This window comes from Rhincodon typus, chromosome 8 (genome assembly GCF_021869965.1).
Source record: "Rhincodon typus isolate 14 chromosome 8, sRhiTyp1.1, whole genome shotgun sequence".
NCBI classification, from domain to species: Eukaryota; Metazoa; Chordata; class Chondrichthyes; order Orectolobiformes; family Rhincodontidae; genus Rhincodon; species Rhincodon typus.
Window position 1 is genome coordinate 11,766,875 of NC_063339.1, and position 25,000 is coordinate 11,791,874.

Sequence of the window (25,000 nt, forward strand, 5' to 3'; positions counted from 1 at the left end):
TTGAGTTTTGGAGCCATGAGGTCATGTTGCAGTTGTACAAACCTCTGGTGCGGCCGCACTTGGAGTATTGCGTACAGTTCTGGTTGCCGCATTATAGGAAGGATGTGGAAGCATTGGAAAGCGTGCAGAGGATATTTACCAGGATGTTGCCTGGTATGGAGGGAAGGTCTTATGAGGAAAGGCTGAGGGACTTGAGGCTGTTTTCGTTAGAGAGAAGATGATTAAGAGGTGACTTAATAGAGACATACAAGATGATCAGAGAATTAGATAGGGTGGACAGTGGGAGCCTTTTTCCTCGGATGGTGGTGGCTAGCACGAGGGGACATAGCTTTAAATTGAGGGGTGATAGATATAGGACAGATGTCAGAGGTAGGTTCTTTACTCAGAGTAGTAAGGGCGCGGAATGCCCTGCCTGCAAAAGTAGTAGACTCGCCCACTTTAAGGGCATTTAAATGGTCATTGGATAAACATATGGATGATAATGGAATAGTTTAGGTTAGATGGGCTTCAGATTGGTTTCACAGGTCGGCACAACATCAAGGGCCAAAGGGCCTGTACTGCACTGTAATGTTCTATGTTCTATGCAACGTTAACATTTATTTCAAGAGAGCTAGAACACAAGTGCAGGGATGTACTGCTGAGCCTATACAAGGTTCTAGTCAGGCAGCATTTGGAAGAGAGAGGAGTTTTGGACACATATTTAAGGACAGATGTGCAAGCCTTGTAGGGGGTTCAGAACGAGTTTAAAAGAATGGTTCTGGGAATGAAGGGTCTGTCATATGAGGAGCAGTTGATGAGTCTGGGCCTATACTCAATGGAGTTTCGACGGATGAGGGGCATCTCATTGAAACTTACAGAATACTGACAGACCTGGATAGAGTGGATGTGGAGAAGATGTTGCCATTGGAGAGACTAGGACTCGAGGGCACAGCTTCAGAATGAAGGGACGAAGCTTTAGAACTGACAAGGAGGAATTTCTTCAGCCAGAGGGTGGTGATTCTGTAGAAATCACTACCACAGAGGGCTGTGGGGGCCAGTCATTGAATATGTTTAAGATAGAGATAGATAGGCTCTGATAAGTAAAGGGAGTAAACAGATCAAAGGTTACAGGTAGAATACAGGAGAATGAGGTTGAAAAACATATTTGCACCCAAATCTGGGACAATAGCTCCCAAAATACTATTTCAACCCCAAGCCTCTTCACCATACCATTCAACAACATACCCAACACAGAGCATCTCCCTCCTACCTTCAACTACACCTGCTCACGTTAGTGGGGCAACCCATTCCCATCCCCCACACCCCCCAACCGCTGGGCACAGTGCTTTGCCTTACCTTCCCGTTCTGGGCGAAAGCGGGTTTCACGAAGCCGTTCTTCCGAGCCGTCACCTTGCTCTCCGAGTGCGCCTTCTCCATGAGACCATTGACGGTGCTGTAGATGTCCCCATTGGGCGCCAGTTTGCTCTCCATTGCTGCCTGCCTCCCGGTTGCCGCCGGTGTTCGCAGGCTCCCAGCCTTCACCCGACACGGTCCGCTAATAATCGCTGCCCCTACTCGGTCCGCCTTCTTCCTGCTCCTCCTCCTGTTGCCCCTCCGCGGTCCGCTTTCCTTCGACCGTAGCTTTAGTCCGCTTCTCTCCTCTCGGCCTTCCCTCCTGCCGTTACGCTTCTCGCCGATTATCTCCCCTGTTTCTTCACTTCCCCCTTCTCACCGTCCGGTCACCCTCAGCCTTTCGCGGTGGAAACACAGACAACCCCAAACAGCTAGCGGGCTCGTAACCGAACGAAGGTGTGACCGACAAACACCGGAAACACGTCACGTCCCAGCCTCCGCCAATCGGCGGCCGGCTGTCCGTGTCACGTGATCCAATCATGGTGACGTTACGTGGGCGGGGCCACCTGATCGGCCCTGCCCTATCCCTTCCGTGCCCATGAACTCGAGTAACCCCTGTGCAACTCAGGTTTGTAGTCATTGAGTTTCAGCCAAATAGACAATGTTTGGCAAGTATTTTAAATGCCTGGGCATTACTCTTTTGTTCTGAAGAAGGGCAACTGAACTCGAACAGTTAACATTGCTTTCTGTCCACAGATGCTGTCAAAACTGCAGTTTCTCCAGCAATTGTTTCAGATCTTTAGCATCAGCTTTTCTTCGTTTTGTATCATTTTCTTTTCTCCTTTTGTTATCTCAGGTCCCCCAGTTTCTACCGTTTATAACGGTAAGATCCAGAAAATATACCGTTGAAAAAGTTGATCCAAAGAATGCCAGAGGCGAATATCAAACAAAAACAGAAATTGTTGGAGAAACTCAGCAGGTCCAGCAGCATTCTGTGGAGAGAGTTAATGTTTCTGGTCCAGTGACTCTTCTTCAAAACTTAAATACTTAATGCTGCCTGGGCATTACTTTTCACTCTGTTGTTTTCAGATTTCCAAGCCTTTGACGTTTGTAACGGTAAGGTAACAGAAAATATCTCGTTTAGGGCAATATCAAACAAAAACAGAAATTGTTGGAGTAACTCAGCTCGTCTCTCGGTATCTGTTAAAAAATGTCAACTCTTGTTTTCTCTGACAGACTTGCTGAGTTTCCGCAGCAATTTCTGTTTTTTCTTCAGATCTCCAGCATCCGCAGTTCCTTTTTTTATTTAAGAGGGGGATATCCTTCGTTTTGCCACGCTCTTGCACGTAGGAAACATTTTGTTCCGGATATTGAAACTGCTGCAGGTTTTCCCAGTCCTCCTTCTCAGTGTGTTTCGTTTCCTGTTGCTTTCTGAGTGCCTTTCTTTCTCATTTTCTATTTTTGCCTGAACTGCCTCAACTTTTCTATAACATTCCTAATTTTATTAATGGAAAACCAAGTTGATGTGTAGCCCTCGATCGGAGTAAACGCCTCCAATAAAACATACATGCAAAAATTGCATTATCAGTAAAAGACTTAATTGCTTCTTCCTACATTACAACAGTGTGTTTAGAAACACCACAAAGTCTCTCTTTCAGTTTCTCCCGGAATTTTTTTTCTTTGAGACTTCCCGCTCACTGAATAATGTAAATAACATCCTTTGGCAGTTCGATTCATAAACTACAGTCTCCTGGATTTAAGCCGAATATTTGCAAGTCTACAGGATTGTCTCCAGTGATTTTGCCAAATACTTTTAGGGATTTCCTTTTCCAAGTTTGGAATCCATTAGCAAAGTTCAAAGTAACTGGAAATTTCTGTTATCTCTGAACATTATCAGGGTTCTTGCAAAATATTTGTATCCGGCAAAATATTGCAGGTACGTTATGATAAGTACATGACGAATGATAAAAATTGGGTGGTGCACATTCTTCCTTCACACTGTAATCCGTGATTAGCTGTTGGCCATATAATCTTGCTGTTTATTTAATACTCACTCCAGGAGTTAATCTAGCAAGATTTAATCTGGACTGTCTACTGCTCAATTTTTCATCAGGCAGGAAAAATTAAAATTTATTCTTGGTATATGGGTGTTACTGGTATGACTGAAATTTATTGCCTGCTCTAAATTTGCATTTGTGAAAGTGTTGGTGAAGCTTTCTTCAATCTCTTGTGATTTTTTTATTGCCTGATGGGACGTGGGCATTGCTGGCTGGGCCTTGAGAACGTGGTGGTGAGCTCCCTTCTTGAACTGCTGCAGTCCATGTGTTGTAGGTAGACCCATATTGCCAGTAGGGAGGGAATTCCAGGATTTTGACTCTTACAACACTGAAGGCGTGGCAATAAATTTCCATGGTGAGTGGTTTGGGGGGGATCTGGCATGTGGTGCCATATATTTGATGCCCCTGCCTTCTAGATGAAAATGGTCATGTGTTTAGAAGGTGCTGTCTAAGGATTTTCAGTGAATTTCTGCAGTGCATCTTGTGCATAGTACATGCTGCTGCTGCTACTGAGTGTCGGTGGTGGAGGGAGTGGATGATTGTGGGTGTGATGCCAATCAAGTGGCTGGTTTGTTCCTGGATGGAAACCAGACCCATTCCCCTCTTGTAGCCACTATATTTATGTGGTGAGTCCAGTTGAGTTTCTGGTCAATGGTAATCCCACTATTGAATGTCAAGGGGCAGTGGTTAGATTGTCTCTTATTGAAGATGGCCATTGCCTGGCATTTGTGTGGCACGAATGTTATTTGTCACTTGTCAGCCCAATCCTTGATATTGTCCAGATTTTGTTGTATTTGAACATGGACTGCTTCAGTATCTGACAAGTCGTGAATGGTGCTGAACATCGTGTAATCATTGGCAAACATCCCTATTTCTGACCTGATGATGGAGGGAAGGTCATTGATGAAGCAGCTGCCTAGCACATTACCCTGAGGAGCTCTTGCAGAGATGACCTGGAGCTGAGACAATTGACTTCCAACAACCACAACCATCTTCCTATGCTCCAGGTATGAAACCAACCAGAGGAGTTGAGCTTCTAGTGTTGTTTGAGCTGCACTATCCAGGCAAGTATGGTGTGTTCGATCACACTCCTGACTTGTGCCTTGTAGATGATTGACAGGCTTTGGGGTGTCAGGAGGTAAATTATGTGTTGCAGGATTCTTTGCTTCTGACCTCTGCCCTTGTAGTTGCTGAATCTACATGGCTAATCCAGTTCATTTGCTGGTGAATAATTACTCCACATGTTGATTTTGGAGATGTTGAATGATTGGCCAGAGACTGAACCGAACCAGCCATATAAATACCGTGGCTACAACAGCAAGAATACTCAGGACAGTGATGGGATACTCTCCATTTGTTGCCTAGATGAGTATAGCTTCAACAACACTCAAGAAGCTTGACACGATCCAGGACAAAGCATTTTGCTTGACTGACAGACACCGCCCATTCGCCACCTTCAACTTTCAGTCTCTTCACCACCTGAAAGGACAAGGGTAGCAGATGGAAACACTATCTCCTCAAACTTATATACCATCCTGGCTTAAACTGTAATGCATTTCTTTCACTGTCACTGGTCAATGTCCTGGAACTCTCTTCCTAACAGCACTGCAGGTGACCCAACACCTCACATGCTTCAGGAGATCAAGGAGGCAGTTCACAGTCAGTTTCTCCAAAACAGTTAGGGATGTGCAATAATTGCTGTTCCAGGCAGTGATACCCACACCCTACGAGTGAGTAAGGAAAGGGGAATTAACTTTTTTTTAAGTGAGAAGAGCAGTGCTGATCATAATTACTTGCTTTCTCCTGGATTTTGTTGAATGTCTCAAGTATTGTTAAATGCACCCATCCAGAAAATGAACATTCCATCACTCTCCTGACTTCATAGGTTGTGGAGGTTTTGGTGAAGCAGGGTAGTAGCTGGATGGTGACAAAGGAGTGTGTGCTGATATATCGTTTAGCAAGACGGTACTCTGGACTCCCAACCAGGCTGAGATTATTGTGAAGTGTAATCATCTCATAATTGCAGTCCGCAATTTTCAGCTAGTTCACAGCCCCACGGGAGAGTTTTGAATCATAGTCTGGATTCAGCAATCTTTTGGAAGATCAGTTGAAAATGTATTATCCTTGTCCTCCCTTGCACAGCCCAACACGACTTCTGATTGGCCTCACTAGGCAAGACATCTGCCCCTGGGTCTTGTTTCCAGGGGACAGTTCGCCATGGCCTTGACACTGCCTTTTTCTTGAGGGTAGGTGGGCCATCCAATACAGAGGTAACGCAAAACTCTCACCAGCCAACAGGTGAGACTACCTAAGTCTCAGTAAAATTCTACCCAAAATTTCAGGCTGCTGAGACTTTATTACAACTGATGGAAGGAAACAGCTGGATTAGCTCTGGGAAAGAAACAGGATGAGCGGAGTATGTTTTCAGGGGAAATCATTGATTGCTCTCGCGGACCTACATCACCTAACCCTAACCCTATTGCAGATTTAGAAATATGTAGGAAAAGGACAAGGAAAAGTGAAATCTAATGGTACTGAATTGGAGGATTTTAATCAAAAATTATAATATGGCAGATTTTCAAAGTGACAATGATTTAAGTATAGGATAGACACATTCCAGAAGCAGGTTCTGGAAATCTCTGGGTGACATAAGACATAAACAATGAGGTGCAACAGAAGAATTAGAAATATAAGGCTCTTAGTAGAGACCCAAGCTAAAATGTAATGAGGAAATCTCAAAAAGGGGAAAATAACAGGTGAGTGGGAGGTGATGGCCTAATGATATTAATCCTGGACTATTTATCCAGAAATCCAGGTAATGGTCTGGGGACCTGGGTTCAAATTCTGCCATGGCAGATGTTAGAATTTGACTTAAGTAAGCATCTGGATTTAAGAGTCTAATGACCACGAAACCATAGTTGATTGTTGGAAAAACCCGTCTGATTGTTCGGGGAAAGTGCCATCCTCACCTGGTCTGGCCTACATGTGACTCTAGACCCATAGCAATGTGGTTGACTCTTAACTGCCCTTTGGGCAATTATGGTTAGGCTTTGAATGTTGGCCTAGCCAGTGATGCTGTCATCACAAGAATAAATAAAAAATGAGAATAGATAAGCCAAGAGTAAAAGGATGTTTAAAAAAATAGTTTAAAAGAAAGTGTGTTCTAAAACAGCCGTTTGCGAATTTTGGAAGTGTTGCTAAATACTTATAAAACATTATAGGCTTCACCTGGAGTTTTGTACTTCTAGCCACCATGTTAGGAAGGCCCTGGTGATGGCCCTGGAGATGGTGTAGAAGACTTTGTTACAATGGAATCGGAGATGAGCTACTTCAAAAATTATATTGATAGACTGGAGAAGCTGTGGCTCTTTTCCTTAGGAGCAGGAAAGGTTAAGAAGAGACTTGAGAGATGAATTCCAAACCATAAATGGTTTTCATAGGGTCAATATCAGAATCTGTTGCAGGAGCTGAATGGTTGCCAATTAGAGAACATGGATTTAATGTGAGTTGGCAAAACAATAGAGGTGACATGAGAAAATAGTTTTTAAATTAAATTCTCTTCCTGAAAGTGCTGTAAAAAAAACGAATTTATCAGTAACTTACAAAAGGATATTGGATAAAAACCTGAAGAGAAAATGAATTTGGACTCCTGTGTTCAGCTTCAGGCACTAGATCTCAGGAAAAGTTTCTTGGTCTTGAAAGAAGAATTGATTTTTCAGTTGATATCAGGATATGAAGGGTTTAATTAAGAGGACAAGTTGCATAAACCTGCCTTGTTTTGCCTTGGATGTGAAAGGTTTGAGGAAAACCTAAACAAGATGCTCATATTATTAAGGATTCAAAAGGGTAAATACACAGAAGCTATTATCTCTGATGGAGAAATCCAAAGCAAGGGGGCAGAATCAGAAAATTAGAGTTTGACCATTTAGGATTGAAATTCAGCATTACTTCTTCCTATGAAAGCTGCTAGAAATCATGACTCACTCCCCAAAAGAACTGGGGATGCTACAACACTTGGAGACTTTCAAGTTTCAGATTGATATGTGGTAGGGGCGATATGGTGGCTCAGTGGTTAGCAGACGACTGTGTCTGCCCAGGCGTATTCTGGGTGCTCTGGTTTCTTCCCACAGTCCAAAGATGTGCAGCATAGTTGGATTGCCCATAGTATCTAAGAAGGTGAAGACTGGGTGGATTAGCCATGGGAAATGCAGGGTTACAGAGATGGGGTGGATCTGGGTGGATGCTCTTTGGATGGTCAATGTGAACTCAATGGGCCGAATGGGCTGCTTCCACACTATACAGATTCTATAATTCTATGCTTGTGAAACTGTGATTTGAAACTTAAGCCTCTGATCTTTCCAAAAGATACCCTTTTTCTTCCTGATATGCAGAGGCCTGAACAATCTGGGCCTCTTACAATTTATGGCCGGAGATTGTGAATGGAGGTGTCCAGTGCTGCTTTAGCATCCCCTGTCTCTGATCATTCATATGATTATTAACTAATCAGACTTCGTCATAATACACTGCACCATCCAATTTACAGAACATGTTGGCCGAAGCAAAATTTATTGTTAAATTCGTGAAAAGGAGAGCTATAATTGCTATGCATCACATCTGTAAATAAATGAAATAAATTCAATAGATTTCTACAAACCTAGAATCTCTGTGGGCTCAATTATGTTTGTTCAATTGATTTAAATCTGCAAGAAGCCTTTTCTCAGTGGGAGCTGCATATCCTTCACGATAATTAAATGTCAAAATATATTTCCAAAAACCAGAATACATTTTTAACACAGTTTTTATTAGAAATAAGTGAGGGCATTTCAACGTCGGGATTAATCATTCTAAAAACCAATTGTCAAATGTTGCCATAACTTGGACCAGCTTCACGAGTCTAATTTCTTCAAAATAACACTTCTTCTGGGACTCACTTCACACCAAATATTTTGTCCATTCTCTCTCTTGCTTTTTATGCTGTAGTCTATCTGTCTGTCTCCACCACCTACCCTCTCTCTCTCTGCACCTCTCTTATCTCTATTTCTTCCTCTCTGTCTCTCTCAATATCTTACACACCTCACCCACTCGTGTTTGATCATCTAGCTTGGTCTGCCTCTGTCACTCTGTCTGTTCTTTTCCCTGTCTCTGTCTTTCTCCATTCTACTGTGCTCTATTTCTTACTGGTTCTCACAAGGTCAGGACCATATGCAGCTTCTGAGTGCGTGCAGTGGCTAGTGGGACCATGACACGGCTCCTCCCGGCATCTGGGGCTGGCAGCAGCAAAGCTCCTCCAGTGATCAGAGGTGCGCGTCAGCAGCAGCAAGAACATGTTACCTCCTGGCGATTGATGTGAAACTCGCAGGCTGACCGAGTCTCCAGGCCTGGGCCTAACTCCAGGCCATATCAAGGTCTGAATGCCTGCTTCGATGGTTCCAAACACGCTTATGAAAATAAGACTTAGACTAAGATCTGAATGTTTTTCTTACCTTTTGGCTTTCTTTTATTTCTGTTGTTTTCTTTAATTCTGATTTTGTCACCAGGATGGTGCCGGCGAATGGCAACTTTATACACTTTTCACTGTATCATGTATTCCTATACTACATAGAACATAGAACAGTACAGCACAGTACAGGCTCTTCGGCCCACAGTGTTGTGCCGAACTTTTACCCTAACCTCCACTGCTACCTTATACTATCATCCATATGCCTATCTAATAGCCGCTTAAATGACCCTAATGAGGCCAACTCCACTACCCTCTCCGGCAATGTATTCCACGCCCCTACCACTCTCTGAGTAAAGAACCTACCTCTGACGTCTCCCTGATATCTACCTCCTTTCACTTTAAAACTATGTCCCCTCATAAAAGCTACCTCCCCCCTAGGAAAAAGTCTCTGGCTGTCTACTCTATCTATAACTCTGATCATTTTGTACACCTCTATCAAGTCACCTCTCATCCTTCGTCATTCTAAAGAGAAAAGCCCAAGCTCTCTCAACCTTTCCTCGTAAGATCTTCCCTCCATTCCAGGCAACATCCTGGTAAATCTCCTCTGCACCTTTTCCAACGCTTCCACATCTTTCCTGTAATGAGGTGACCAGAACTGGACATAATACTCCAGATGTGGCCGAACCAGGCATTTGTATAGCTGGAGCATAACTTCACGGCTCTTGAACTCAATCCCCCTATTAATGAAAGTTAACACACCATAGCCTTCTTAACAACTCTATCCACCTGGGTGGCAGCTCTCAGGGAACTGTGAACATAAACCCCAAGATCCCTGTGCTCCTCCACACTGCCAAGAATCTTTCCATTAACCCTGTATTCTGCTTTCAAGTTTGTCCTTCCAAAATGAATCGCCTCACACTTTTCAGGGTTAAACTCCATCTGCCACTTCTCAGCCCAGCTCTGCATTCTATCAATGTCCCTTTGTAACCTAGAACAGCCCTCCGCACTGTCCACAACTTGACCCACCTTTGTATCATCCGCGAACTTGCTAATCCACCCTTCCACTCCTTCATCCAAATCATTTACAAAAATCACAAATAGAAGAGGACCCAGAACAGATCCTTGTGGTACACCACTCGTAACTGAGCACCATGTTGAATATTTTCCATCCACTACCACCCTTTGTCTTCTAAGGGTCAGCCAATTCTGAATCCAATCTGCCACATTACCCCCTATCCCATGCCTCCTTACCTTCTGCATGAGCCTACCATGGGGAACCTTATTAAACGCCTTACTTAAATCCATGTATACCACATCCACTGCTCCACCTTCGTCCACGTGTTTGGTCACCTCTTCAAAGAATTCAATAAGGTTTGTGAGGCATGATCTACCCCTCACAAATCCATGCTGACTATCACGAATCAAACTGTGCCTTTCCAAGTGATCATAAACCCTGTCTCTCAGAGCCCTTTCCAATAATTTGCCCACCAATGACGTAAGACTAACTGGCCTGTAATTTCCGGGGTTATCCCTGTTCCCTTTTTTGAACAAGGGAATGACGTTTGCCTCTTTCCAATCTTCCAGCACTATACCTGTGGTCAGTGAGGACGAAAAGATCATTGCCAAAGGCCCTGCGATCTCGTCCCTCGCTTCCCATAGAATCCTTGGATAAATCTAATCAGGCCCGGGGGACTTATCTATCTTCAACTTCCTCAGAACTCCTAGCACATCTTCTTTACTAACATCAACCTCCTCTAGCCTACCTGCCTGTTTCACAACGTCCTCCTCTACAACTAGGTCCCTCTCAGGTGTGAATACTGAAGAAAAGTATTCATTAAGGACCTCTCCTATCTGTTTAGGCTCTGTGCACAAATTCCCTTTACAATCCTTGATCGGCCCTACCCTTTCTCTGGTCATTCTCTTGTTCTACACATATGTGTAAAAAGCCTTGGAGTTTTCCTTGATCCTGTCCGCCAAGGTTTTCTCATGCCCCCTTATAGCTCTCCTAAGCCCTTTCTTCAGCTCCTTCCTGGCTAACTTGTATCCCTCTACAGCCTTTTCCGTTCCTCTTTTCCTAAACCTTACATAAGCCTCCTTCTTCCTCTTAACCAGTCGTTCGACTTCTCTCGAGAACCAAGGCTCCCTCACTCGACCGCATCTTCTCTGCCTGCTAGGGACAAACATATCGAGCACATGCAGTATGCATTCCTTAAACAATCTCCACATTTCCGTGGTGCTCTTCCCTGACAGCATCTGTTCCCAATTTATGTAACCCAGTTCTTGCCTAACTGAATTGTAATTACCCTTCCCCCAGTTGTAAACTTTACCCTGCCTTACCTATCCTTATACATGACTATCGTGAAAGAAACAGAGTTATGATTGCTACTGCCAAAATGCTCTCCTACCAACATGTCTAACACTTGGCCCGGTTCGTTGCCAAGCACCAAATCCAAAGTGGCCTCTCCTTGTGTTGGTCTATCTACATACTGTGTCAGGAATCCTTCCTGAACGCACTGGACAAAATCTGCTCCATCTAAACGATGACAACTAAAATGTTTCCAATCAATATTTGGAAAGTTGAAGTCACCCATGACTACAACCCTGTGACTGCTGCACCTTTCGTATCTGCCTCCCAATCTGCTCCTCTACTTCTCTGCAACTATTTGGGGGTCTGTAAAAAACCCCCAACAAAGTGACTGCTCCTTTCTTGTTCCTGACCTCAACCCAAACCGACTCTGTAGACATATCATTCTCGAACTGCCTTTCAGTAGCTGCTATACTCGCCCTGACTAGTAATGCCACTCCCCCACCTCTTTTTCCACCCTCCCTATTTCTTTTAAAGCATCTGAATCCCGGAACTTCCAACAACCATTCCTCTCAGAGTTACTCAAGTTTCTGTAATGGCCACAACATCGTAGTTCCAAGTACCGACCCATGCTCTAAGTTCATCCGCTTTATTTCTGATATTTGTAGCATTGAAGTATACACACCTCAAACCATCTCGGTGTCTGCAATTACGCTCCATCGACCGCATTTCTTTATAAACCACCTCACTCTCTGTTGGAAGGCTGAATACCTCATCCTCTGAATTATAAATCCGGTTCCCCACCCCCTGCCAATCTAGTTTAAACCATCCCGTACAGCTCTAGCAAACCTCCCTCCCAGGATATTTGTGCCCTTCCGGTTCAGGTGCAACCGGTCCTTACTGTACAGGTCCCGCCTTCCCCAGAATGTGCTCCAATTATCCACAGAATGGAAGCCGTCCCTCCTACACCAGCCCTGTAGCCACGTGTTTAGCTGCACTCTCTCCCTATTTCTTACCTCATTATCACGTGGCACTGCTAGTAATCCAGAGGTAACTACCCTGCTTGTCCTGGACTTCAGCTTCCAACCTAATTCCCTGTACTCGTTTTCACATTCTCAGTCCTTTTTCTACCAATGTCATTGGTACCAATGTGTACTATGACTGCTGGTTGCTCAGCCTCCCCCTTAAGGATCTTGAAGACACAATCTGAGACATCATGGACCCTGGCACCCGGGAGGAAACATACCATCCTTTAATCTCGTTCGCGTCCACAGAACCTCCTGTCTGTGCCTCTTACTATTGAATCCCCCACTACAATTGCTCTCCTATTCTCCCCCCTTCCCTTCTTTGCCACAGGGTCAGGCTCAGTGCCAGAGACCTGTCCGCTATGGCCTTCCCCTGGTAGGTCGTCCCCCTCAACAGTATCCAAAGCAGTATACTTATTATTGAGGGGAATGGCCACAGGGGATCCCTGCACTGTCTGCCTATTCCCTTTCCCCTTCCTGACAGTCGCCCAGCTACCTTTTTCCTGTACCTTGGGTGTGACCACCTCCCTGTAACTCCTCTCTATCACCCCCTCAGCCTCCCAAATGATCCGGAGTTCATCCAGCTCCAGCTCCAGTTCCCTAAACACGGTTTTTGAGGAGCTGGAGTTGGGTGCACTTCTCGCAGGTGAAGTCAGAGGGGACACCAGCAGTGACCCTTACTTCCCACATCCTGCAAGAGGAGCATGCAACTGCCCTAGCTTCCATTCCCTCTACTCTAGATTTCCAGAAGAAGAATGAAAAAAAAAAGCCTTACCTTACCGAACCTCCACACAGTCTTTTTTGGTTAGAGGAGGAGGACGGGTGGGAGACACTATACATGTAGTGTTTCGGTTTTAGCCAATGCCCGAATTTATCAGTTTCTTCCTGGCTCGGGTTCCCTCCACACACCCGCCGCTGAAAACAAGAGGGCCGCTTGCTGCACGAGGTAAGTTTTTTTTATACAGGGAGAAACAAAACCCGCCTTACCTTCCTGTCGGCACTCTGGCTCGCGCTGCTGCCGCTGAAAACAAGAGGGCCGCTTGCTGCACGAGGTAAGTTTTTATACAGTTTTAAAGTTAAGTGCATGTGATGATAAAATCTAATACCAATTCAAATTCTAATTCTGGCAGTGGCTAATTAACAGGCTTTCTGCTGACCATTCATCCATTTAAGGCTGTCCACACTGCTAGTCCAATCAGAGGGCCAAAAGCTGTCCCCACTGATATAGGTACCACAGCTGAAGATGCAATGAGACACCTCCTTTTTTGTGGCACCCTAGCAGTGGAGACCTGGAATGCATCAGGAAACCTTCCCAAAGTAGTTCTCCAGGAATTTACTGGCCCCCGCCTGCTAATCTAAAATCAGGGCCAGTAAAATATCACACATTTTTTATCTTTGTTTTTCTGTCTTTCTTTCTCTTTCTCTCACTCTATCACTGCCTTTCTCTCTCAATCTATCTTTCTCTGTCCTTCTTCCACCTCTGTCATCCTATCTGTGTCTCTGCCTTTCCCTTTGTTTGGAGAGAGCATTTGCAAAGAGCATGGAACGTGACTAACTTCCCATAGATATGTGAACTCTGCTGTGATAAAACAAAAAACTGCGGATGCTGGAAATCTGAAACAGAAATAGAGAATGCTGGAGAAACTCAGCAGGTCTGGCAGCATCTGTAGGGAAGAGAAACAGAGTTAACGTTTCGAGTCCAATAACCCTTCATCAGAACTGAAAGCAGCTGGGAAATTGGGATATTTATGCTGATGACGTGGTGGGGATGAAGGAGTGAGACCTATAGATGGAGGAGGTGCCTGGGAGGAAGGAGAGAGAGAGAAGCAGACAAAGAGATTGCTCATAGTAAGCTTGTGAAGAAGAAAATGCTGAATAGTTGATCATGGGAACTGTGAATAATTGAAAATGGGTTTTATGTGCTGGGAGAGACCCATACAAAACAGTGCCTGGGATGAAGGAGGTGGGTAATAAACATAGAGGTTCGCACTCTGAAATTGTTAAACTCAATGTTGAATCCTGAGGGCTGTAAGGTACCTAGATGGAAGATGAGGTGTTGTTCTTCCAGCTTGAAACCGAGCTTCGCTGGAACACAAAGGGATGGCCACAAACAGTTTTGGTGGGTCTGTCCACTAATGGTCAAAGGGGATTATGAAGAGGCTGTGGGAAGGAGGTTGGGGAATTTAATCATGAGGATCAGCGGCAGAATGCTGAAGAGAGGCAACTCAATATGTAAGAGGGGATATGATAGAATATGGGAGGTAAAGGGGTCATGAGGAAGTGGAGGACTTGTTGATAGTAAGAAGTACCTGAGCTTCCATGAGGGGACAGTGCAATAATGAACCTCAGAGATGGCAAGAACTGCAGATGCTGGAGTCAGAGATAACACAGTGTGGAGCTGGAGGAACACAGGTGGCCAGGCAGCATCAAAGCAGCAGGAAAAGTTTCTGAAGAAGGGTCCCCAGCCAAAGCGTCAACTTTCCTGCTCCTCTGATGCTGCCTGGCCTGCTGTGTTCCTCCAGCTCCACACTGTGTTAACTCTGGATAAGCTCAGGTTGTTTTTTTTTAGAGCAGAGAAGGCTGAAGGGGTATTGAAGTGTATGATATTACGAGGGGCATAGACAGACTGGATAGAAACCAGCCATTCCCCATAGTTGAAGGGTCAATAAAAGGGGACATAATTTTAAGCTGAAAGGCAGGAGGTTTAGAGGGGAAACATTTTTCATCCAGAGGATGCTGGGGGTCTGGAATATAGTTGAGGCAGGAAACCTCACAAACTTTGAAAAGTACTTGGATGAGCACTTGAAATGCCGTTGCATTCAAGACTATTAGGCCAAGTGCTGGAAAGTGGATCTAGTGTAGGGCAGATTTTGTTGGTTCAGACTTGATGGGCTGAAGGGACTCTCTTGTACTGTATGATTCTCTGAGAGAAGGACAGCACGAAACAATGTGTTTTACATAGTTGCCAGGACATGGTGGTTTCTGCAACGCCAATACCAAGATCCTCTCCTTGTACGGAGTGAGGGTGGAGAGTCAAATGTTGGGCATCACACCACACATCCTGAGCCTTTCAGTGCTGTTGTGGGAAGTTTTCTCCTGAAATGAGAGAAAGGGAGGGACTGAGCAATTTGAAGGTGGGTCACACGGTTCTCAGACAACATGGTGGCATTGACAAGGTAAGCAGCATTTGGGCTCCTGGGCCTGTCCGCCCCAGGTAGCCGCTTTCTCACTTCTTTCCTTACCCTTTTCATCTTCTTTCATTTTCTTTAGCTTCATCTTCTTCCTGTCAACGGCGACGGAAGGGGTGACATTGTGGAGAGGAGCGGCTGGTGCAGAACTCTTGGCAAGCCCAGAGGGCATGCGGGATTATTAATTTGGACAGATCAGATGGGTGAGAACAACTGAGGGCATATGTTGCATACAGCAGTGAGAATGATAGAGCATGAGCCTTGGTGGAAGGTGTGTGCAGTAGCAAAGATCGAGTGAGTGTGAGGTGGCAGAGAGATGTTAGCAGTTACCCTAGCAGAGCGAAAAAGGTCATTCATATTGTTTCTGCAATGCTGTGCATTTCTATGTGCAGTGGGGACTGCTCTGACCAAGGTCCCTGTCAACAAGGCAAGGTGCAATTTGCCTTTATCTACCACGCCTGGGAAGAATGTGTGAAACCATATAGGATAAAAAGCCAATGCTTATCAGTTGCACAATGTGTTTTAACTATGGGACAGGTGCCAGGGATGTTGGTACATGTGGGACATCTGGGCAGTGATATGTACTTTTGGTTACAGTGAGTGAGAGAATCGGGCTAGCATGGATGAGGGGGCGCCATTGGAGCGTGGTGCTGAGTTAATGAAGCAAATTTGGGACAATTGCATGAGGTTGTACAATTGCTCATTGTACCTTGCAGAGAGAAACCCTCCATGAAATTCAATGAAATGACATTGCCCAAAATATGGCAGTATTTATCCAATGTGACGAAACCGTGCAGCTGAAATTATGTGTATTCTTAGAGCTTTATTGATTGTTTGATTGATTTATTGTCATGTGAACCGAAATACAGTGAAAAGCTTTGTTTACGAGTGGTACAGGCAGATCATAGTAAGCAAAGGATGTACAGATCAAAAAGACTTAGACGGAGGCATACAGGTTACATTGCACAGTGTGTGCACTAGGCGAGATCAATGTCAGCAAGATCAGGCTTATTTGAGGCTAGAGAGTCCATTCATCAGTCTGATAATGGCCAGCAAGAAGCTGTTTGTGAACCTGCTTGTGTGTGTTTTCAGGCTTCTGTATCTTCTGCCTGATGGAAGAGGTTGTAGGAGATCATTACTGGCGTGCGTCAGGTCTTTGATGATGTTGGCAGGCTTTCCGCGGCAGCAAGCCAAGTAACTGGAGTCCATGGTTGGAAGGTTGGTCTGGGCTGTGCACACCAAATTCTGTAGTTTCTGACAGTCCTGGGCAGAGCAGATGCCATACGAGGCTGTTATGCACCTGGACAGTATTCTTTAAGAGAGTCAGCTGAAGGAGGGTCACTGAACTCAAAAAGGTTAACTCTGTTTTCCCTCACAGATGTTGCCAGACCAGCTGAATTTCTCTTGTAATTTCTGTTCTTGTTTGAGTGAAGTCGAGTTCAGCTGAAGCCATTATAAAATGGTAACCGGTGCCAGAGAGATCTGTAGTGTTTTACAGTCATGACTCTGCCAGTGGTGCAGCAATTTGTTGAGTCCCTGAACCACTTAGTGCAGTTCTTGCCCAATTTGTCATCAGACTTTGAAGCTCTCTGCAGGATCCCTGCTGATGATGGGCACAGAACACAAAACAGCTTTCATTAGAATTAAACAATAGTTACTAGGCAACAGCACTCGCCACAGGAACAACAAGGAAAGTCAGTCCAAGAATGAGAAGATACCAGACAAACACTGCACACATGCCACGAGCTCTTTAGGGATTATGAATGAAAGTGCGCATAGTGACAGACAGAAGTAGGAGTGACTGGAATGACAAAATTGCTTTTGAACATTTGTGACAATTTTCTTTATAGAACAGGTAATTGTAACTGCAAGTGTGAATTTTTTTTTTGAGAAGGAAAATATTTGAATAGATGCATTTGTAAGGACAATGTACACTTGTGACTTGCCCTAGTGATGTGACCTCTGCTATAAGTTGTTTTCACTTTAGATTGAGTAGCTGTTAAATACATAACATACATAACATACATAACAATCTCTGGTAGCTTGGTTTGGGGCAGAGTGCAGTTACCAATCTTCCTTCGAAAACTAGACTAGGGTTTTTTTAGTAGTCTGTGTTGGAGGATGAACCACAAATAAGTCTCAGAGCAGAGGCGCTTGTCTTCGTAGTCTATTACATTTTACTAACTACATACAGATTGTATCAACTCTAAGGCATCAGGAGACTGCATCAGGAGACTGCATCCACCTGTTGTCTGCCCAAACTGCCTGATGCTTCACAAGGTGACTGTGTTATTATTTCACAATAGTCAGTTTCATCTTAGCTTATAGATTAATCCTTTCATAGCCATAACCATATAAAAGGAAGCCCTTGAGGAATGTATACATTTCAATGTGATCAGCTCATAGTCTTCTAAAGCCCGGAGAACATAGCTCATTCCACTCAATAGGAAGATTTAACATGTGTCTTAATTTGACTTCTTATAACTGCAACAGTTCCCAGCATTTATTGTACCTATATTATTTTTCATATTCTGCCTTTTGTTCTTTTCTCTTTTTTTCCCTAACTTCAGTTTGGAGGCTAGCTTTTAATTCCAGATGTCTATTGAAATCAAATTTCATTTTCAGTGGCATCGGAAGCTACACCTTCTGTCTTTTTTTCAGATCTCCAGCATCCACAATACTTTGCTTTTAATTGACTGGTGCTGAGAGAGTAAAGCTAAACATTGAAATCATATTGTGTTCCATTGAGACACTAACAGAGAAGATCGGAAAAGTGATATAATGCAAAGCATGTGACTATTTGTGTGCATGTACACAGCTGAATTGACAAAAGCAACAATGCAGTGCACCAATATCATCCCAACCACATGAAATATATAAGCTTCTCAGGGGGCTTGGGCAGGTGGATGCTGAGAAGAAATTTCCACTCGTGGGGGAATCCATAACAGTTTAAAAATTAGGGATCTCCCATATGAGACTGAGATAAGGAAAATACATTTTTTTCAAAGGATCATTTGTTTATGGAATTGTCCTCCCTAAAGAACAGTGGAGCTGAGTCATTGAGCATATTCAAGGCTATGCTAAGTAGATTTTTGATTGGAAAGTGACTTAAGGGTAATAGAGAGAAGGCAAGTAAGTGGAGTTAAGGCCACAATATCAGCTCAGCCATGACCTTATTGAAAACTGGACTAGGCTAGAGGGGTTGAATGACTTAGAGACATAGAGTCATAGAGATGTACAGCACAGAAAAAGTCCCTTCAGTCCAACTCGTCCATACAAACCAGATGTCCTAAATTAGTCCCATTTGGCCCATATCCCTCTAAACCCTTTCCTATTCATGTACCTATCCAGATGCCTTCTGAATGCTGTAATTGTACCAGCCTCTACCACTTCCTCTGGCAGTTCATTCCATACACGCACCACCCTCTGCATGAAAACATTGCCCCTTAGGTCTTTTTTAAATCTTTTCCCACTCACCTTAAACTTATGCCCTCTAGTTTTGGATTCCCCTACCCTTGTCCATTTATCCTATTCATGCCCCTCATGCTTTAATTGTACCAGCCTCTACCACTTCCTCTGGCAGTTTATTCCATATAAGCACCACTCTCTGCATGAAAAAGCTGCCCCTTAGGTCCCTTTAAAATCTTTACCCTCTCACCTTAAACCAATGACCTCTAGTTTTGGATTTATAAACCTCTATAAGGTCACCTCTCATCCTCCAATGCTCCAGGGAAAATAGCCCCAGCCTATTCTGCCTCTCCCTACAGCTGAAATCCTCCAATCCCGGCAACATTTTCATAAATAATTTCTGAACCCTTTCAAGTTTCACAACATCTTTCCTATAGCAGGGAGACCAGAATTGAACGCAGTATTCCAAAAATAGTCTAACTAATGTCTCGTACAGCCACTCTGTGTTCTTGTGGAAAATGAGGAGTAAATTCTCAAACAGATTTCTACCCCTTGTAGATTCAAAACAAATTTCCCTCAAGTTTGAGGGCCAGGCCGGAGCAGCTCTGTCTGGATAAGACTGTAGTTGTGTGGGGTGGTGGATACCGGATTAACATTGAGTGGGAGAACTGGCTTCTGAGCTGTGTGTTGTCTGCCTCCATTAGACACAGAGGGGAGACAAGTCAGACAAAACCCTGATGACTAGCCACATTGAGCAATGGGAACTGGTCTGGCGCCTAGTTAGTTTCTCTATTAAAAGGCAGCGGTGACTCAGATGGTCCCTTACACAACTGGAGGGAGGAATAAAACACAGAAGAAACGCTGCTGAAAATCTGAAACCAGAAGAGAAAATTGAGACTTATTTTCTTTTTCAGGATTTAGGCCCTGCCAATATTTACTGCCCATTTAGCCAATGCCAATGGTGACTTTAAAGGGCAGCTTCCAAAATATTTCTTTGACTGTATTGACTTTAGTAAATCCCGAGGCTGTAAGTGCATAAATGCATATTCTTTCTCAGATCCAACACTGTAAGTACATAAGCCAGAGCAGGGAAGAATGGCCAGTTTTCTTTTGCCATGGAATATTAATGCATCTGTTAGCTTTTAGTTCTATGAAGCTCTGGCAGCTTCATGAACAATTTATTGACATGTTTTTCCACTTTTTTTTAAAAAGAACTGAATTCCAATTCTTAATTTGCTTTGATCAGACTCAGTCTTGCATGATATTTGTTAGGGTTCCAGGAATGTGACCACATAACCAAAAGGTTAATGTGAAGCATTGACTTTTTTGTTCTAGCTCCTTGTTGATGAAGGGTTTCCAGCACTTTTCAGTCGAAGCCACTGAGTGAGAAATGGTAATCCATTGCCACCTGCTGGTGTATACCCCTGTGCATGAAGATAACATTGAAACTCTCTGAAGGCTGTGCTGTAATAATATGCAGTGATAACGTGTCTAGTTTGTTCATGCATTCCCCCACAATCATATCTAGCTTCAATCACCTCCTAATGTACATCTTAAAACCAAATTTGAAGTCCATCTTAATCACAGATTTCAAGGCCTAAATGTTACTTTTGGATTACTAGTGGTGCCACATGCTAGTGTCACAATGGCTTCATGTTTTTTACTATTTTTTGTGGTTTTGAATTTAAGGGATTATGAAGATATGATTCTATAATTCTATTCTATAAGATACCTTAATTTTTATCAAAAGTTCAGTGAAAAGAATTTTTATTTTTAACAATGCATTTCTTGGAAACCAAAAGTTTGGAGATACTTGCTTGAACTCACTTCATGGAAAATACTTGACTGTTTTGATGATTGACTTTTATGACTGTTCTGTTTGATCAGTGTTTTTCAAACTTTGTATTTGGATTTTCAGTTGGGAGTCATAGACATGTACAGCGCGGAAACAGACCCTTCCATGCTGGCCAGCTGTCCTAAATTAATCGAGTCACGTTTGCCAGCATTTGCCCCTTATCCCTCTAACACCGTCCTATTCAGATACCCATCCAGTTGCCTTTTAAATGTTGTAATTGTGCCAGCCTACACCACTTCCTCTGGCAGCACATTCCATACACACACCACCCTCTATGTGAAAAAGTTGCCCCTTAGGCCCCTTTAGGTCTTTCCCCTCTCACCTTAAACCTATGCCCTCTAGTTTTGGACTCCCCTACCCTGGTGAAAGAGACCTTGACTATTCACCCTATCTATGCCCCTCATGATTTAATGAACCTCCATAAGATCACCCCTCAGCCTCCGACGCTCCAGGGAAAATAGTCCCAGCCTATTCAGTCTCTCCCTATAGCTCAAACCCTGGCAACATCTTTGTAAATCTTTTCTGAACCCTTTCAAGTTTAACAACATCTTTCCTATAGCAGGGAGACGAGAATTGAATGCAGTATTCCAAAACCGAAGAGTCTGTTTCCATACTGTAAGACTGTATGTCTCTAAATGGCCTAACCAATGTCCTGTACAGCCGCAACACTCCTACACTCAATGCACTGGCCAACAAAGGCCAGCATACCAAATGCTTACTTCACTACTCTGTCTACATGCAACTCCACTTTCAAGGAACTATGAACCTGCACCCCAAGGTCTCTGTTCCACAACAATTTCCAGGAGCCTACCATTAAGTATACAAGTCCAGTCCTGATTTGCCTTACCAAAATATAACACCTCACGTTTATCTAAATTAAACTCTATCTGCCATTCGTCGGCCCATCTGATCCACTTGAAAGTGACCATTTCTACTCATGTCAGTCCTAATCATTCTTTTCAGAAGAGGTTCAGAATCGTTGAGGAGTTTTGGTTTTACAACAAGATGTCTCATTAGCACTGAGGGTAGGCAATTCAGCTCCTTCAGTCTCTGAGGTCATTTAATATGATGATGGCTGATCTCATCTCAGCCTCAACTCCACTTTCCTGCCCACTCCCCATAATCATTTAACCCATTACTAACTAAAAATCTGCCTCTCTCCTTGTTAAATTTCTTTAGTGTCCCAGCATCTACCACACTCAGGGGCAGTGAATGCCTGTGAATTCACATCTGATTTCTGTCTCAGTAAGTTAGGGGTTATATTTTCCAAATGGTCGCTCCACATGTGTCCTGCTGTTAACAGGGTAGTAGAACAGAGTCATTGGGCACAGATAATGCATCACTTTCTACCATTACAACCTCAATCCATTGTCCCCCTCAATCCATTGGGGTAATGCCTATCTCCACCCCAGAGGTAACATCCCTCCCTGTCAGGCCACTTTGCCCACCCTAACACAGAGTCCGGGGGTAACATGCCTACCCTCACCCAGAGGAAGGGTGATGTGCCCACCATGACCCATAAGGGGTGTAACATGCCCGCCCTGATGTGGGGGTGTGGTAATGTGTCCACCTTGACCCTTCCACCATGGGGTAAGGGGGATGCTGCGTAATACCCCACCCATGCATACTCCTCACCTTACCCTTCAGGTCCAGCACATAAATGGCCGTGAGCCTCCTCCTCACTCCCCTCAATCTGTCGCTGCTGCTGCGGCTATCCCAGGCCAGGGTCTGGGCTTGGCTAGGCTTCGCTGGGCCTCGCTCCCTGGAACTCACTCTCTGCTCCGGCGCAAGGAACAGGCTACTCAGCTTGTGTCTCCTGTTTCTGAAGCAACTTTGTTGTGAAACCTGATTGTCCTCTTGAAGAGCTACTGGGAGAGTTCTCAATAGTGTGTTTCCTGAGCAAACTACATCTAGCAAAATCCCAGAGACAATTGTAGAGACATAGAATCATACAGACCTTTTGGTCCAACCAGTCCATGCTGACCTCGTTTCCCAAAATAAACTAGGCCCATTTGCTTGAATTCGGCCTTTATCCCTCTAAACCTTTCCTGTTCATGTATCCAAATGTCTTTTAAATGTTGTAACTGTACCTGCATCTACCACTTCCTCTGGCAGTTCATTTCACATTCGAACCACCCTCTGTGTGAAAAAGTTGCCCTCAGGTCCCTTTTAAATCTTTCTCCTCTCACCTTAAAAATATGCCCTCGAGTTTTGAACTCCCCCAACCTAGGGAAAAGACCTTTGCTATTCACCCTATGAATTTATAAACCTCTGCATGTTTGATGACACCGACCCAAATATACCGGAACATCAGACTGGTAGTCACCTCAAAATCTCACATCTTATCCCTTTTTCCTTCAAGAGCTAAGACTTATTGGCTAAAAGTGCTTTTGCGTCCCTGGAGAGAGAAATCCATTTTTTTCTCTGTTACTTGGTGTTTGTGTGTTTTGGGTTATTTAGAGGGGTAAAATTGCAAAATAAGTGTGTTAAGCAGTTTTACGTCTTCATTGAAATTTTTTGTATTACAATAAATCAATAATTGTGCTTATTAAAGAATTATAATTGATGTATCATTTTATTCTAAACCTTATACAGGCAAAACATATGTTTGCTTTATCAACCAAAATAAAAACTCAGGTACTGATTTAAACAATTTAATATGTCTTGTGACCTGTGGAGGAGTAGGATTAGAGAAAGACAGCACATTCTCCTATCTCAGTCATTGTACGAGTGAGTACAGAGATAGGAGGGTACTGCAGCTAACTATATAGCTGGAGAGATGGTGCAGTAAAGAGGATATTAAATTCCTTAGCTTTTGGGACCAGTTTTGGAGAAGATGGGACTTGTACAAAACAGATGGGTTGTACGCAAACTAGGCTAAGTAAGACCAATATCAAGGAAGGGTGGCTTGCTAGCGATGCTGGTAAGGATATAAACAAGCTTGACAAGGTATTGGGAGCCTGAATGTGGATTCAGAAGGAAGAACAGCAAAGCTGCAAATAAAACACAGAAAGTTAGTAAGCAACCATGGAAGGTTTAGGAAACAAAAGCTAGAAAATACACAACAAAGGAACTTCTCTGATTAATCAAAGAATCCCCCACATTTAAGTCTAAATCATTGACACATGTTGCCAAAAGCAAGGGACCAGAACTCAACCCTGCAGAACCCATATGGAAACAATCTACCAGTCACAGATTGGTGACTGTAGAAGAGTAAGAGAGAACTTGATTGAAATGCGTAAGATCCTGAGAGCGTTTGACAGTGTAGATGTGGAAAGGATGTTTCCTGTTGTGGGAGAATCTAGAACTGGTGGTCAGTGTCTAAAAATAAGTTATTTACCCCATCACTTAAGATGGAGATGAGCAGATTTTTTTTCCTCTCAAAGGATTTTGAGTCTTCGGGATTCTCTTCCTCAGAAGGTGGTAGAAACAGAGACTTTGAATATTTTTGAAGCAGGTAGATAGATTTTGATTAAACAAGGGGGTGAAAAGGTATTCGGGCTATGCTGAAATATGGAATCATCAGATCAGCCATAATGATATTGAAAAATAGAGCAGGCCTGAGGGACAAAGTAGCCTATTCCCACTCCTAATTTGTATGTTTGAATTACCATTTGCTTCCTGCTTCTGAGGCAATTTTAGATTCAACTTGGCACTTACCCTTGGATGCTGTGATGTTTTAATTTACTGATTAGACTGCCATATGGAACCTTGTCAAAAGCCTCACTAAAATCTCAGACAACATCAAACAAGCCATCTGTGTCAAGTCCTTTATATCTCTTCAAAAAATTAGTTCCATTTTTTCAAATATGACTTTCCCTATTGAATCCATGCTGATTCTTCCCCTGTAGTTTAAGTCACTCAAAACTAACAATATTGTGGCATGGTCGCACTGTGGTTGGTGCTACTGCCTCACAGTGGCAGGCACATGGGTTCAATTCCGCTCTCAGGCAACTGTCTGTGTGGAGTTTGCAAGTTCTCCCTGTGTCTGTGTGGGTTTCCTCTGGGTGCTCTGGTTTCCTCCCACAGTCCAAAGGTGTGCGGTTTAGGTGGATTAGCCATGCTGAATTGCCCCATAGTGTCCAGGGATGTGTAGGTCAGGTGGATTAGCCATGGGCAATGCAGGGTTATAGGGATTGGGAGGTGGAGGGATCCACGTGGAATGCTCTTTGGAGGGTTAGTGTGGACTCAATGGGTCGAATGGCCTTCTTTCACTGTAGAGATTCTATATGCCCAGCACCAAGTTTAGGATGACTGACCCGTAATGCCTCCTTCCACCCACTGAAAGCGACAGTATAAAATTGGCAGTGCTCCAGTTCTTCAGCACCATGTCTGAAGCCATTGAGGGTGAGAATGTAATGCTTGCTGCAAGACAAACTAAGAAAAGACA

At 43.8% G+C, this 25,000-nt stretch overlaps 3 protein-coding genes across 10 annotated transcripts in view; 1 reads left to right on the forward strand and 2 right to left on the reverse strand.

Annotated features, from left to right (window-relative positions):
* The window catches only part of sptlc2a (serine palmitoyltransferase, long chain base subunit 2a), a 152,422-nt gene extending 150,602 nt beyond the window's left edge, over window positions 1–1,820 (reverse strand). The window contains exon 1 of one of the 3 annotated variants that reach the window (XM_048599810.1): window positions 1,336–1,818. In XM_048599810.1, coding sequence (XP_048455767.1) covers window positions 1,336–1,470 — 135 coding nt within the window. In that variant the 5' untranslated portion in view covers window positions 1,471–1,818. Of the gene's footprint in view, window positions 1–1,335 lie in introns of all 3 variants that reach the window. The other 2 variants (XM_048599811.1, XM_048599812.1) reach the window with 2 other exon arrangements.
* Window positions 1–25,000, reverse strand: part of LOC109911155 (poly(A) polymerase type 3) — a 328,417-nt gene that overhangs the window by 252,668 nt on the left and 50,749 nt on the right. The window lies entirely within an intron of this gene.
* The window catches only part of LOC109920787 (exportin-1-like), a 62,063-nt gene continuing 38,993 nt past the window's right edge, over window positions 1,931–25,000 (forward strand). Inside the window, exons 1-2 of the mRNA XM_048599978.1 lie at window positions 1,931–1,960; window positions 2,189–2,215. Coding sequence (XP_048455935.1) covers window positions 1,931–1,960; window positions 2,189–2,215 — 57 coding nt within the window. The remainder of the gene's footprint in view (window positions 1,961–2,188; window positions 2,216–25,000) is intronic.